At 43.9% G+C, this 16,506-nt stretch overlaps 1 protein-coding gene across 3 annotated transcripts in view; it reads right to left on the reverse strand.

Annotated features, from left to right (window-relative positions):
• Positions 1–2,016: 2,016 nt before the first annotated feature.
• The window catches only part of itprid2 (ITPR interacting domain containing 2), a 60,972-nt gene continuing 46,482 nt past the window's right edge, over positions 2,017–16,506 (reverse strand). For all 3 annotated transcript variants that reach the window (XM_014165164.2, XM_014165165.2, XM_014165167.2), the window contains 8 exons: positions 8,525–10,620; positions 8,245–8,319; positions 7,941–8,068; positions 5,638–5,782; positions 5,283–5,348; positions 4,573–5,010; positions 3,807–3,926; positions 2,017–3,681 (listed from right to left, as the gene is read on the reverse strand). In XM_014165164.2, the coding sequence (XP_014020639.2) occupies positions 3,819–3,926; positions 4,573–5,010; positions 5,283–5,348; positions 5,638–5,782; positions 7,941–8,068; positions 8,245–8,319; positions 8,525–10,620 (3,056 nt within the window). In that variant the 3' untranslated portion in view covers positions 2,017–3,681; positions 3,807–3,818. The remainder of the gene's footprint in view (positions 3,682–3,806; positions 3,927–4,572; positions 5,011–5,282; positions 5,349–5,637; positions 5,783–7,940; positions 8,069–8,244; positions 8,320–8,524; positions 10,621–16,506) is intronic.

Below are 16,506 nucleotides of genomic sequence, written 5' to 3' on the forward strand. Positions count from 1 at the left end.
CCCTCTCTCTCCCCGGGGGAGGGGACTGAAAAATGCTAACATTCTGTGATGTATGCTCAAACCTGTCATGTTTCATAGTTTTATATTGAGCAAAACCCTTGAGTAACACAAGACAACACTCAAAACTCATGCCTGTACATTCAGACTGCTTATTGTGGTCTGAACTCGGCCGTTCTCTCTTAGCTCAGCAAGACTCACAATCCAAGAGAACGTTATGTATTGTTTGCCTTGGATTCCAATATTCCTCTAGCCTGATATAAATCAAATCTACAAAGATAAATAAATACATAATAAATAAAATGTTTGGGGGATGGTGTAGTAGTCTGCGAGGGCTGACCAACACGTTTCCATTTCAGTAAGGTGAGGTGGCAAAACCACAACAACATACTGACATGCCAACAGTCCTCAATGAGGAATTTGATAGATGAGCCCTAAATGAGCCATTTCTCTGTCTGGCATGTGTCTAGGAATGGCAGAGGATCCAAGCTGGAAAGAGATGACACAAAACACAGTACACTGATGTAATGTTCACACCAAGTCCTCTAGTTTTCCAGGAGTCAAAGTGCTGTCCACAGTAAAACCATATAAAGGAAAGCTCTGGAGAAAATTAATAACCTCAGCAACACAGACCTGTTATTTACACCTCGCCAAGTCAGACAGCGACACACAAACAGGCCCACACTGGACCAGTCTGTGGCTGTCACAAATGGCATCCTTTTCCCTATGTAGTGCACTACTTTCACCAGAACCCTGGTCATAGGGAGCCATTTGGGATGTAAACCTCAGTGCCCACATGTTGGGACAGTATGTTTTTGCACTGCTGTCAATAGTGCCCATTTATGCTCTGAGGTAATTCTGAGCCACTAAACACCTACTACCTCTGGAGAATTAAAGGCTGGAGGTATGGAGCAGGCCAGACAGGTGACTCTGGGTGCCACTGCAGTTCAGCAATTAGGGGGAAGGTGATGTTATCAGTTGCATGTTAGTCTGAGCTTGACCATAAGTACAGATAATCTTCAGGTATGCATTAAGCACCAAAAAATATCAACATACAGTACCAGTCAAAAGTTTGGACACACCTACTCATTCAAGTTATTTTTTTTTTAAATATATTTTGTACATTGCTGAATAATAGGGAAGACATCAAAACTATGAAATAACACATATGGAATGATGTTGTAACCCCAAAAGTGATAGAAGAATCTAAAATATGATTTGTTTAAGTAGCCAGCCTTTGCCTTGACAGCTTTGCGCACTCTTTGCATTCTCTCAACCAGCTTCACCTGGAATACTTTTCCAACAGTCTTGAAGGAGTTCCTACATAGGCTGAGAACTTGTAGCTACTTTTCCCTCACTCCAACTCATTCCAAACCCATCCCAATTGGGTTGAGGTCGGGTGATTGTAGAGGCCAGGTCATCTGATGCAGCACTCCATCACGCTCCTTCTTGAAAAATATCAGTGAAACAAAAAAGAGCGTGGGAAGAGGGGTTTTGATGTACCTGTACGATCTATTGAGAAACATCATTGAATCCCTTAATAGAATGTGTGTGTAAACTTCCAATGACCACCTCTACCAGCGGTTCATTCTCCTCCATTCTAGAACCACTAGTACAATAGCCTGGTCCCCTGTATCAAATCCCAGAACACCTCTTTTTAACCACAACACACCTGAGAGCCCTACAATATGCGCTCTTGCACAGAGCCAGGTTACCATGGTGATCACAGGCTACATTGGATTTCTCTGCTATCAAATTAAAGTGGTTTTATTTTTAGTCATAAACAAACATTTGAGATGGACGCTGAACAGAGGAGCACACTATGAAAACAATGCTATCAACTCAGCATTAGTGTAGCCTAACTGAAACAGCGGCTTTATATATTTGGCTCTATACATTGTACATTTGGAGACGTCCCATGCTTTCAAAATACCTTTTAGAATCCCAATCCCAGATGCAATCTGCTGAAAAGCCATTTAAAAGCAAAAATATACCACAAATAAAACCACTCCAAATCTATTGAAAATAAATACATCTTTATTATTTGCTATAGAGACAATCCCTCATGCATCCCAAGATAAAGATAAACAAAATCCGGTTAAAAAGAAGCTCTCCATTGGCAGGAAGTAGCCACATATTGAAATAGATCAGTTAGTAACAATAAATCATTTTGGAAAACAATATAATTAAACATCTGTGGTAAAATAAATGTCTGTTTCATCTTATAATTACAAATCCAGCAGGAAAATACAACATTATAATCCTCACATTTGAAATATAATATTCTCATAAATACACAATGATTCTGTCCATAAGTATGAGCGGGAACAATAGGCTCTATTGATAGTTCTATCAGATGAGATAGACGGTTCATTCTACTCTCCAGTTCAACACAGCAGTCTCTTTTACAGTATCTCTTTCCTCATTCCTTTAAAGAAAATATATCAGGACAAATACATTTAGTGGTTTTAACATCTGTTTAAGATAAGAAATACAGTTAGGAATGTGAATGTTTTTTTGTTTGTTTTTCACATGAGACAGTTTTCTAACAAAAACGCGTACATCTGGGTCAGATTCATTAACCACCAAACGGAGGAAAATGGACTGAAACAGGGAGAGACTAACTGGACTTATTAGTCCAATAAGAAACTCTTTCATTTCGTTGAAAAATGCTTTAAAACGTTTTCCATTGTTACCCTAATGAACACGACCCAGGACAAAAGTGTGGAATTAATATAATGCATACACTTGTCTTCAAGTGGTGCGTTTCAAAAACAGTAGTTTCTACTATTGATCTTTTCAAGTTCAGAGACAGTGAAATGTATTGCACAGTTAGTTCTAGACCTGGGTGCAAAGACTATCTGAGCATGCCTGGATTAATTCACTAATATATAAGTCCCAAAACAGTAAACCCCACCTATCTGACACTCCTGGCAGGCAAGAGCAAATGCTCAAAGTACTTCAAAGACTTGAAATAGTATTTGAACCCAGGTCTGGTTCATTCCTCATAGAGGTTGCATTAGAAGAGGGCATGGTCATTTACAGCAGACACTAAACTCCCATACAACCATTATCATCAACCAGGCCTTAAGTCTCCTCAACCTTGGTCATCTTTCACCTTCAGGACAAGACATGCACTCTGACCCACATCTACGTGCTTAAATACAACCCATACACAACGTCAGAATCATAGCATAGGCCTAACGTAACATAACGTCACAGACAGCCAGGGTGGAATTGGAAGAAAAAAAAAAAATCATAGAATTAACCTTAAACACATTTCTGCATGTCAAAATGATTTCATTTTGGGTTAATGTTCTCATGATTTTTATTTTTTTTACAACATAGTTAGTCTTCAGCAAAATAAACACACTAAGTAACATTCTGTGTTTGAAATTGGACCGTTAAGACAGAAGAGAGTTCACTATAAAAGCAAATATATAGCATCATTTGTGTCTCCCAGGTTACCAGGTATACGGGTGTTAAGGCACCAGCCACCGTCACACTCTCTGAAGTAGAAACCATAGAAATATAATTATATTCCTATGGTAGAAACACAGTGTTAATGTATCTGCCATTATCTCTGGAAATAGTTGAAACAGTGTTAAGGGGTTGTTGGGCTGATCAGTGCATGGCTTCACCAGTGTTCAGGTTGGGTAGACTACACCAGGCCTCAGCGTTCAACTGCAAGGGAAAACAACATTCTTTTAGAAATAGAAGCACCTGCCAAGGGGTATAGGTTGAATTGGAACAGGTCGATCCGGCTCGAAGAACCGATTTATACAACTAATGAATTAATGATATAGGACCTGTCGCCATGTTCACAGCGGATATTCTCTGGTCGACACAGGTGATCGTCGTGGAGACACGGCAGCTAGGAGCTCATTGACTATTTCCTGTCGGATCTCATCAGCTAGACTCTCTTTAATCTAAAGTGGGGAGAGAAGGTACAGAGATGGAACGATGTTCAAACACACAAATACTATGTTCACTCAAAATACAATTCAAGGACACTAGGGAAAAGTCCATTTCCTGTAGGTTTGATATCTTAAATATAATGGAACACTGTTATTTATTACATTTCTATCTGCAATGTTCTGAAAGTTTCACCTCACTGAATACCAGGAACATCCTGTACTGAGAGGTGTCAGAAAACAGAACTGAGAAAGAACATCTCTCATCCCTCAGAAGTACTGGGACACCGCCAGACAGTTACATCAGGCCACATGGCTAAGACATAGCCAACAGGATTCAAAAGTTCCAAGTTTCCTTTTGGACCTTTAAAATGTGCTCCATTTGTCCCCTGCCAAGCTCTTAAAATCAGACCAGTAAATTATTTTTCATGAGCAGAACCGTCTGTCAATAGCTACGTAATCACCTCGTCTGTCAGCAGAAAAAAGTTTCTATCCATATCAGCCAAGGACATAGTAAAACATGTCCTGGACATTTGAGCAATATTGGCATTCCCTATCCAACAAATACTGTAGGGCAATTTGGGCAGTTCAGGTAAGGAAACTTCTTAATGTTCTCTACTATTCAAAAACAGAAACTAAGATAACTTTCGGTCTCACAAACCTCCTTGATGAGCTCCTGTAGATGGGGGTTGTCTGCTCTTCCTCCTCCTCCTCCTCTCTCTTTGCCCCTCTCCTCCAGTAGGTGAGGGTCTACAGCTGCTCTCCCTCCTCCAACCTCCTCCTCTCCGTCTTCAGGACCTTGCACTGGCAGTGCCTGGTCTGAGCACTGGGATGCCCATGTGGCAGCACCAGGCCGCGGAGGGGGTGCCGGGGTGAGGGAGACGGAAGCCCGGTACATCCCCGTCTTCTGGGGACCTGGGAGGGACAGCTCCGGGGTGTGGGATGGGCCAGGGTGACGTCCAGAGGACCTCGTTGGACTGGCTGACCTGGAAGAGAGGCCTGAGCTGGGGGTGGGGGCCATGCTAGCTCCACCCTCTGCCCTGCTCTCGTAGCCCAGCTCTGTCTGCAGGTACAGCTGCTCCCTCAGCAGGTCCGACATCTGGAGGGAGAAACCATACATGTCACACAGTGAGGAAAGAAGTGTGACAACAGTAGAACCAGAAAATTAGATTGACTAGTACAGACATTCCTTTTCAAGTCAATGCTCTGATGGGTTGACCGGCAGCCATTGACGGTACCAATACTAGGAAGGATGTAAAAACATTCATTTTTCATTATATTTCTATGAATAGAGCACACACCATTAACAGGAGGAACAGTCTAGAGGAATGACCTAGAAAAGAACAGCCTAGAGTCAATGCAGGTACTGACCGGCTCCATAGCTCTCAGAGCAGAACTGTTAGACAGGCTGTCCATGCTGTGACCTCTCTTCATACCCTATAGGAGAAAGGAGAGAGATATCAACAACACTAATGTTACAATACAGGAGAGGAGGGGTAGGTGATGATATTATGGGTGGCTAAACAACAAACACAATAGTGGTGACGTTCATGTAGCCTGATGTCAAATGAGAAGATCACAGAGAAACCCACAGTACTGGTGCCAAGCGGAATCAGTCATGACAAACCATTTATCAAACATGTTTAGGAGTTGAGAAAAGAGACAGAGAAAGATGGTATCCGCCTGTGATGTGCCTGTGTTTCCAGATGTAGTTCCAGGTACTGACCATGCTGTGGCGGTAGAGACTGTGCTGGCTGGCAGAGCGGAACTGCTCGTTCAGGGTCAGCAGCCGATCCTCCAGCTGGAGCTCTAGTTCCTGCAGCTCCTGTCTCACTTCAGACCGTAGACCGTGCAGCTGCTCCGCCTCCTGCCTGGCAACCACAAACAGAGATACCACTGTTAACACTGTCTGCCTGCCTGGCAACCACAAACAGAGAGACCACTGTTAACACTGTCTGCCTGCCTGGCAACCACAAACAGAGATACCACTGTTAACACTGTCTGCCTGCCTGGCAACCACAAACAGAGAGACCACTGTTAAAACCTGTTGGGGCTAGGGGGCAGTATTAAGAATTTTGAAAAAAATGTGCCCATTTTCAACTGCCTCCTACACCAACTCAGAAGCTATGATATGCATATTATTAACAAATTTGGATAGAAAACACTCTGAATTTTCTAAAACTGTTTGAATGGTGTCTGTAAGTATAACAGAACTCATATGGCAGTCAAAACCCTGAGACAAATTCTGACAGGAAGTGGATACCTGATGTGTTGAATTACTTTTAAGCCTATGCCACTGAAACACACAGGGACTTATAAATCATTGAGCACTTCCTACGCCATCCACTAGATGTCACCAGTCTTTACAAAATGGTTTGAGTCTTCTACTGTGAAAACTGACCAAACAAGAGACTTGGAACGTTGGTCATAAGCGGATGGCCAAAACTACTCTGGTGCGCGAGTGCATGTTTGGGTACTCTCGTTCCAATACGTTTTAAAAGAGAATGCAATCGTCCGCTTTGAATATTATTGAAGTTCTGATTGAAAAAGGCCCTAATGATTTATGCTATACAACGTTTGACATGTTTGAACGAACGTAAATATATTTTTTCCCCTCTTTAGTGAAGACAAGTCCGGCGGGCGTCGTTCATGTTTTTGAGTAGCCTACAGGACGCGCTAACAACACGGAGCTTTTTGGACATAAATTATCAGCTTTTTCGAACAAAACTACATTTGTTATGGACCTAGGATACCTGGAAGTGCCTTCTGATGAAGATAATCAAAGGTAAGGGATTATTTCATAGTATTTTTGATTATAGATCTCTCCAACATGGCGCCTAGTCTGTATCGCAAAGCCTATTTTTCTGGGCGCAGTACTCAGATTATTGCAAAGTGTGATTTCCCAGTAAAGTTATTTTTAAATCTGGCAATGCGGTTGCGTTCACGAGATGTTAATCTATAATTCTTTGAATGACAATATAATATTTTACCAATGTTTTCGAATAGTAATTATTTAATTTGTTGTGCTGATTGACTGGCGGTATTGGAGGGAAAATATTTCCTCAACATCAACGCCATAGTAAAACGCTGTTTTTGTATATAAATATGAACTTGATAGAACAAAAAATGCATGTATTGTCTAACATAATGTCCTAGGAGTGTCATCTGATGAAGATTGTCAAAGGTTAGTGCATAATTTTAGCTGGTTTTCTGCTTTTGGTGACGCCTGTCTTTGCATTGACAAAACATTACACACAGCTATTTTCAATGTACTGTCCTAACATAATCTAACTTTATGCTTTCGCCGTAAAGCCTTTTTGAAATCGGACAACGTGGTTAGATTAAGGAGATGTTTATCTTTCAAAGGGTGTAAGATAGTTGTATGTTTGAGAAATTTGAATTATGACATTTAATTGTTTTCAAATTTGGCGCCCTTGATATTTCACCTGCTGTTGATAGGGTGTACCAGGGGAGAGACCACTGTTAACACTGTCTGCCTGCCTGGCAACCACAAACAGAGAGATACCACTGTTAACACTGTCTGCCTGCCTGGCAACCACAAACACAGAGATACCACTGTTAACACTGTCTGCCTGCCTGGCAACCACAAACACAGAGATACCACTGTTAACACTGTCTGCCTGCCTGGCAACCACAAACAGAGAGACCACTGTTAACACTGTCTGCCTGCCTGGCAACCACAAACAGAGAGATACCACTGTTAACACTGTCTGCCTGCCTGGCAACCACAAACACAGAGATACCACTGTTAACACTGTCTGCCTGCCTGGCAACCACAAACAGAGAGATACCACTGTTAACACTGTCTGCCTGCCTGGCAACCACAAACACAGAGATACCACTGTTAACACTGTCTGCCTGCCTGGCAACCACAAACACAGAGATACCACTGTTAACACTGTCTGCCTGCCTGGCAACCACAACAGACAGATACCACTGTCTGCCTGCCTGGTTATCACAGACTATGCCAACATCCGTGTGCTAGCCAGGGTAGGGCCTCTAGCCTACCTCTCATCGTGACTGAGGTGCTGGTAGACTAGTGCCTGTTGTTTCATCAGGGACAGTTCCAGATCCATCATCTGAGTCCGGAACACATTCAGACTCCTCCTCTTAGCCTGCAGCTCCTGGAGAGAAGTCTGAAGGGAGGAGGAGGGGATGTAGAAGAGGAAGAAGATGACTGTCTGTTGTCAGACACACAGAGATTCTCCTTTATCCTAACCCACATGAGACACACCCACAGGGAGGTTTGATGACAGGATTGGTAATCATTCATTTCATTTGTTTAAGAGTGGCAGTTCAGCTGAGTGTATACCTCATACAGTGGCTGGGCAGGTCTCTGAGGGTTGAACATGTCGGAGGGAGTGTCTGCTCCACGTTCTGATGAATTCTTGAGGGCAGAGAAACCATAGATAAAACACTTAGTCACTGAAACTGTGTTGCAAATGTCTGTTTGCATTATGGGTGGGATAGAAAGTGAAATAGCATAAGATTAATCATTATAGTGCTCATGTCAGAGACGAGTTGTTAAAACTGCAAAGAGCCTTGCAAAATGTTGTACAACACCTATGTAGTTTGTGGTTGTTTTGTCTCACCTGAGCCAAGTTCTGCACAGTTCCTCTGATGTCGTGAAGGACCCTTCTCAGTTGCATCTCGGTGGTAGACAGGGCTGGGGGAAGACGAGAGGATGTAGCCATCGGGTCATGGGGGTAGGGGATCAGAGGGTGGTGGCCCAAGTATGGAGTACTGTATGGTCCTCCATAGGGGGCAGTAGAGAGATGAGGCAGGTTGGAAGGTGTGTATGAAGGGTTAGAGTAAGAGCTATGGGCAGTACAAGGATTGTTGCTGTTTAGCTCGTTGTAGGACCCACTATAGGGGTTACCGTTGTAGTTATGGTAAGTTGAACTGAAGGGGGCACTAAGGGGTGGGGTGTTACAGGAGGAGCTGTACAGGGAACAGGGGAAGTTGTGTGGAAGAAGGTTACCCATGTTGTTAGTGTAAGGAGCACTATAGGCAGGACAGTTAGGAGCCACATGATGGGGTAAGGTGGGAGCTGCGTGCTGGGGAAGGTTAGGTACACTACCATATGGATAAGTAGGGAGGCTATGGAGGGTGTGGTGGTGGTGGGTGGAGGGCTGATACTGGAACAAGTTGGGGACACTGCCATGGGGTAGGGTGGGACTATTGTGGTGGGACAAGTAGGGATTAGGGTTGCTGTATTGGGCTAGGTTGGGGACACTGCCATGGGGAAGAGTGGGGTTGTACTGGGCTGGGTTAGGGGTGTTGTGCTGAGCAAGGTTGTGTTGAGTAAGGTTAGGTTGATTGTGTTGGGCTAGGTAGTGCTGTGTTAGGTTGGAGTTAGGGTTGATGTGCTGGGTGAGGTTAGGGTTATTGAAGTGGGCCAGGTTACGTTGGGTGAGGTTAGGGTTATTGAAGTGGGCCAGGTTACGTTGGGTGAGGTTAGGGTTATTGAAGTGGGCCAGGTTACGTTGGGTGAGGTTAGGTACGCTACAGGTGCTCCAGGCACGGTGGTGCTCCCCCAGAGGCCTCTCTCCCCACTCAGGAGGGGGGCTGTGGCTGTGCAGTGAGACGGTTGAGCGGGTCAGGTGGCGGGGGATGGCCAGGGGGTAAGGGGGCACCCTGCCCTGAAGGCCTCTCAGTTCACCATCTCTTTGTAACCCGGGGCCATGTGATAGCTCGGTCCCTCTGTTGATAATCAAGGTAGAGCGGCAGCTGTCTCTCCTCTGACACTCATCCTCCACAACCTCCTCCTCTTCCACGATGGACCCCACCTCCTCCTCCTCTTCTGGGGTGTATTGGTAGGAGAAGGCTGGCTGGGTGCAGTGCCTGACTGTACCCTGGCCAAACTGGATCCTGACAGAGGAGACCACACGGGAGGGGGTGAGGAGGGAGGTAGGCAGGGATCGGGACCTCGTCAGGGGGGCTCTTCTCCTGAACAGATCCCTGGCTGTCAACTTCCCCTCCATCCGGTGACCCTGGAGGCCTGAGGATGAGGCCCTCTGCTGGGCCCTGTGAAGGGCCCCTTGGACCCTGGCTGAGGCACCTAGGCTAGGGCAACTGGCGCTAGGGCTGGGGGTTCTGACTTCCATCTCCACCCTGTCAGGCACACCCTCCCTGGCTGGGGAACCAGAAGAGCTGCAGTCTGGGGCCGGGGCCGGGACGGAGCCACGGTCTCCTGTAGAACCAGGATCAGCTTCCACGTGAGGCTCAGCAGTACGGTATGTCTCAGGAGTTGACTGAGGAGTGTCAGAGGCATGAACAGAAGCAGCTTCCTCAGCAGTGTTATGCTTCTGGTCCTGCTCTGAGTCTTGGGCCACCCCTCTGTCTCCTTGTTTAGGTAACTGATGGGTGGTGTACTGTGGCACCTCCTGTAGCTCCTCCTCCCCATTATGGCTCCAGCTCCTCCTTCCGTCTGCCACAAGGTGTTTCTGTGGGACAGAGGGAATCTGCACCTCCTCCTCCTCCTCCCCCTCCTGCAGCCTCCCAAAGGCAGGGTGTTCCAGGGCTAGAGGAGTGGTCCCCTCCCCAGCGTGAGACGTCACTGTGGTCTCACTGTCACAGCTGTCGGAGCTCTCCTGTACCTTTAGATAGTTAGCTGAGCCGTCAGTAGAAGGGTCCTCTGCAAAGCCACTACTGTCTGACTGCTGGCTGGCTGTTCTTAGTAGTTGCTCTGTAACAGACAGAGGGAGGGAGAGAGAAAGTGAGAGAGAGAGTTAAAGGAAGATGTCAGAGTGTAAGAAGGACCATCAATCTGGGTTTAAACAAAACAAATAATTTAACATTTCACAGTGTAGACTCAAACATGTGTTCCATCAGTATATTTGCAACACAGTGAGATAACACACTTATCCCTCTATAAAAGGGTAGACTTGATCAGCTCCAAATCAAATTATATGTCACATGCGCCGAATACAACAGGTGTAGCATTTCACCTTACAGTGAAATGCTTACTTACAAGCCCTTAACCAACAATGCAGTTAAGATAATAGTTAAGAGTAAAAGTAAAAAAAAAATAACAATAAAATAAACAAAATAACAATAACGAGGCTATATACAGGGGGGTACTGGCGGTATCGAGTCAATGTGCGGCGGTACAAGTTAGCTGAGGTAATATTTACATGTAGGTAGGTGTAAAGTGACTATGCATAGGTAATAAACAGCAAGTAGCAGCAGCGTAAAAAAGGGTGGGGGGGGGTGTCAACGCAAATAATCCGGGTAGCCAACTGATCAGTTTTTCAGCAGTCTTACGGCTTGGGGGTAGAAGCTGTTAACCTGTTAGGGCTAGGGGGCAGTATTGACACGGCTGGATAAAAAACGTACCCGATTTAATCTGGTTACTACTCCTGCCCAGTAACTAGAATATGCATATAATTATTGGCTTTGGATAGAAAACACCCTAAAGTTTCTAAAACTGTTTGAATGGTGTCTGTGTATAACAGAACTCATATGGCAGGCAAAAACCTGAGAAGATTTCATGCAGGAAGTGGCCTGTCTGACAAGGTGTCGTTCTTCTTGTCTCTGTTTATTGAAGAGTGAGGATCTTAGCTGTCCCGTGACACTTCCTTGACACTTCCTACGGCTGCCATAGGTTCTCAGAAGGCGGCAAAATGCTGAATCGTGGCTTTGCAGGCTCTGGCTGAAACAAAGTAGCGCGTTTGGGTAGTGGCTGGTTACAGTACTGTGAGACTCAGGCTCGTGCCCGCGGCGACCGAAAGCTTTGTTTTCTTTCCTCTGTTTAGCTAAATGGACATTCCCGGTCGGAATATTATCGCTTTTTTACGAGAAAAATGGCATAAAAATGGATTTTAAACAGCGGTTGACATGCTTCGAAGTACGGTAATGGAATATTTAGATTTTTTTTGTCACGAATTGCGCCATGCGCACGACCCTGATTTACCATTTCGGATAGTGTCTGGGACGCACTAACAAAACGCCGCTATTCGGATATAACGATGGATTATTTTGGACCAAACCAACATTTGTTATTGAAGTAGCAGTCCTGGGAGTGCATTCTGACGAAGACAACAAAAGGTAATCAAACTTTTGTAATAGTAAATCTGATATTGGTGAGTGCTAAACTTGCCGCATGTCTAAATAGCTAGCCCATGATGGCTGGGCTATGTGCTTTCACCAAAACGCTATTTTAAAATCGGACATATCGAGTGCATAGAGGAGTTCTGTATCTATAATTCTTAAAATAATTGTTATGCTTTTTGTGAACGTTTATCGTGAGTAATTTAGTAAATTGTTAGTGAATTCGCCGGAAGTTTGCGGGGGGTATGCTAGTTCTGAACGTCACATGCTAATGTAAAAAGCTGGTTTTTGATATAAATATGAACTTGATTGAACAAAACATGCATGTATTGTATAACATAATGTCCTAGGGTTGTCATCTGATGAAGATCATCAAAGGTTAGTGCTGCATTTAGCTGTCTTCTGGGTTTTTGTGACATATGCTAGCTTGAAAAATGGGTGTCTGATTATTTCTGGCTTGGTACTCTGCTGACATAATCTAATGTTTTGCTTTCGTTGTAAAGCCTTTTTGAAATCGGACAGTGTGGTTAGATTAAGGAGAGTCTTGTCTTTAAATAGCTGTAAAATAGTCATATGTTTGAGAAATTGAAGTAATAGCATTTCAAAGGTTTTGAAAATCGCGCCACAGGATTCAACTGGCTGTTACGTAGGTGGGACGAATTCGTCCCGCCTGCCCCAGAGAGGTTAAGAAGCTTTTTGGACCTAGACTTGGCGCTCCGGTACCACTTGCCGTGTAGTAGCAGAGAGAACAGTCTATAACGAGGGTGGCTGGAATCTTTGGTAATTTTTAGGGCCTTCCTCTGACACCGCCTGGTATAGAGGTCCTGGATGGCAGGAATTTTAGCCCCATTGATGGTAGTGCGTACTGCACAGTACCTCTGTAGCGCCTTGCAGTCGGAGGCCGAGCAGTTGCCATGCCAGGCGGTGATGCAACCAGTCAGGATGCTCTCGATGGTGCAGCTGTAAAACCTTTTGAGGATCTGGGGACCCATGCCAAATCTTTTCAGTCTCCTGAGGGGGAATAAGCATTGTCCTGCCCTCTTTATGACTGTCTTAGTGTGTTTAGACCATGATAGTTCATTGGTGATGTGGACACGTTCAACCTGCTCCACTACAGCCCTGTCGATAAGAATGGGGGCGTAACTCAGCCCTCCTTTTCCTGTAGTCCACTATCATCTCCTTTGTCTTGATCACGTTGAGGAAGAGGTTGTTATCCTGGCAGCACACTGCCAGTTCTCTGACCTCCTTCCTATAGGCCGTCTCATCGTTGTCGGTGATCAGGACTTCCACCGTTGTGTCGTCTGCAAACTTTAATGATGGTGTTGGAGTCGTGCTTGGCCACGCAGTCATGGGTGAACAGGGAGCATAGGAGGGGACTAGCACGCACCCCTGAGGAGCCCCCGTGTTGAGGATCAGCGTGGCAGATTTGTTTCCTACCCTCACCACCTGGGGGCAGCCCATCAGGAAGTCCAGGATCCAGTTGCAGAGGGAGGTATTCTGTCCCAGGGTTCTTAGCTTAGTGATGAGCTTTGAGGGCACTATGGTGTTGAATGCTGAGCTGTAGTCAATGAACAGCATTCTCACGTAGGTGTTCCTTTTGTCCAGGTGGGAAAGGTCAGTGTGGAGTGCAATAGTGGGATTTCTTATAAGCGTCCAGGTTCGAGTCCCGCTCCTTGAAAGCAGCAGCTCTACCCTTTAGCTCAGTGCAGATGTTGCCTGTAATCCATGGCTTCTGGTTGGGGTATGTACGAGCGGTCACTGTGGGGACAACATTGTCGATGCACTTATTGATGAAGCCAATGACTGATGTGGTATACTCCTCAATGCCATTGGGTGAATCCCGGAACATATTCCAGTCAGTGCTAGCAAAACAGTCCTGTAGCGTAGCATCTGCATCATCTGACCACTTCCAAATTGAGCAAGTCACTGGTACTTCCTGCTTTAGTTCTTGCTTGTAAGCAGGAATCAGGAGAATAGAGTTATGGTCAGATTTGCGAAATGGAGGACGAGGGCGAACTTTATACACCTCTCTGTGTGTGGAGTAAAGGTGGTCTGGTTGCACATGTAAAATGCTGGTAGAAACAGATTGAAGTTTCCCTGCATTAAAGTCCCTGGCCACTAGGAGCCCTGCCTCTGGATGAGCATCTTCTTGTTAGCTTATGGCATAGAGCTTGTTGAGTGCGGTGTTAGTGCCAGCATCAGTTTGTGGTGGTAAATAGACAGCTACGAAAAATATAGATGAAAACTCTATTTGTAAATATTGTGGTCTGGAGTATAGTGATCCCATAAAGGGCAGACCCCTGAGGCTCTACATTGTAATAGATTATCATGGTCAGTCGGAAAAGAAACATGCTTAGTGGTTATACAAGGTTTTATCTACAAAACGGCCCTCTGTTTTAGATGGGTCACCCACTTGTAATGGATTGTCACAGGACCAATGTTCTTAGAAATAAAAGCTAAATTAAACTTAATTCAATCAGCATAATGAAGATGCATCCCTAAATATCTACCCTCATCCCTGACTTCACTAATCTAAAACTTATGCTACAATTCATTATCGGTGAACAGAACTGGACAGGAAAGACCTGTGTCTTTTTTTGTACAAGTATCTTTTGTACAAGTATTTTACGTATAAGTATTTTTTTGTCTAAAAGGCCACTATGGAACATTTCATCAGAGTACACTGAAGCTAGAAAATTACCTGAGGTATTTAATTACCTGCCATAAGAGACAAAATGTTATTGAATATTTGAGAGATGGGTGATTATGACCAGTTAACTAATTCTACTGATGAAGCAGAGAACATATTGTTTATACGTCATAACGTGATTATTCATATTAGTGGACATCCACTATGGAAAGTTCAGTAACACTTTACATTCATCTAAAAAGGTAGAATGCTTTATGACTTGTTAGAAGCATGTATGAGCCTCTATACTTGAGGTCGACCGATTATGATTTTTCAACGCCGATACCGATTATTGGAGGACCAAAAAAAGCCGATACGGATTAAATCGGCCGATTTGTATTTATTTATTTGTAATAATGACAACTACAACAATACTGAATGAACACTTATTTAACCTGTTGGGGCTAGGGGGCAGTATTTGCATGGCCGGATAAAAAAACGTACCCGATTTAAACTGGTTACTACTCTTGAGAGAGAATTTGCATATAATTAGTATATTTGGATAGAAAACGCTCTAAAGTTTCTAAAACTGTTTGAATGGTGTCTGTGAGTATAACAGAACTCATATGGCAGGCCAAAACCTGAGAAGATTCCATACAGGAAGTGCCCTGTCTGACAATTTGTTGTCCTTCAGTTGCATCTCTATCAAAAATACAGCATCTCTGCTGTAACGTGACATTTTTCAATTTTCAGAAGGCGCCAGAAAGTGTAATGGGGTGTCTGCAGTCTCTGGACGAAGTACAGCAGCTCTATTTGTGAGTGGTAAGCCTGGGAACAGTGAGACTGAGAAGCGCGTTCATGAGAATTCTCAATTTTTTTAAATTTCAGCCTTTGAATGAATGCAACGTCGCCCGGTTGGAATATTATCGCTATTTTACGAGAAAAATAGCATAAAAATGTATTTTAAACAGCGTTTGACATGCTTCGAAGTACGGTAATGGAATATTTAGATTTTTTTTGTCACGAAATGCGCTCGCACGTCACCCTTCAGATAGTTAAATGAACGCACGAACAAAACGGAGGTATTTGAATATAACTATGGATTATTTGGAACCAAAACATTTGTTGTTTAAGTAGAAGTCCTGGGAGTGCATTCTGATGAAGAACAGCAAAGGTAATCCAATTTTTCTTATAGTAAATCTGAGTTTGGTAAGGGCCAAACTTGGTGGGTGTCAAAATAGCTAGCCGTGATGGCCGGGCTATGTACTCAGAATATTGCAAAATGTGCTTTCGCCGAAAAGCTATTTTAAAATCTGACACCGCGATTGCATAAAGGAGTTCTGTATCTATAATTCTAAAAATAATTGTTATGTGTTTTGTGAACGTTAATCATGAGTAATTTAGTAAATTCACAGGAAGTTTGCGGTGGGTATGCTAGTTCTGAACATCACATGCTAATGTAAAAATCTGTTTTTTGAACTTGATTGAACAAAACATGCATGTATTGTATAACATAATGTCCTAGGAGTGTCATCTGATGAGGATCAAAGGTTAGTGCTGCATTTAGCTGTGGTTTGGGTTTTTGTGACATATATGCTTGCTTTGAAAATGGCTGTGTGATTATTTTTGGCAGGGTACTCTCCTGACAATGTAATATTTTGCTTTCGCTGTAAAGCCTTTTTGAAATCGGACAATGTGGTTAGATTAACGAGAGTCTTGTCTTTAAAATGGTGTAAAATAGTCATATGTTTGAGAAATTGAAGTTATAGCATCTTTGAGGTATTTGTATTTCGCGCCACGCGATTCCACTGGCTGTTGACTAGGTGGGACGCAAGCGATATGATTTTTCAACGCCGATACCGATTATTGGAGGGCCCAAAAAAAGCTGCTACC

Source organism: Salmo salar, chromosome ssa21 (genome assembly GCF_905237065.1).
Source record: "Salmo salar chromosome ssa21, Ssal_v3.1, whole genome shotgun sequence".
Taxonomy (NCBI): domain Eukaryota; kingdom Metazoa; phylum Chordata; class Actinopteri; order Salmoniformes; family Salmonidae; genus Salmo; species Salmo salar.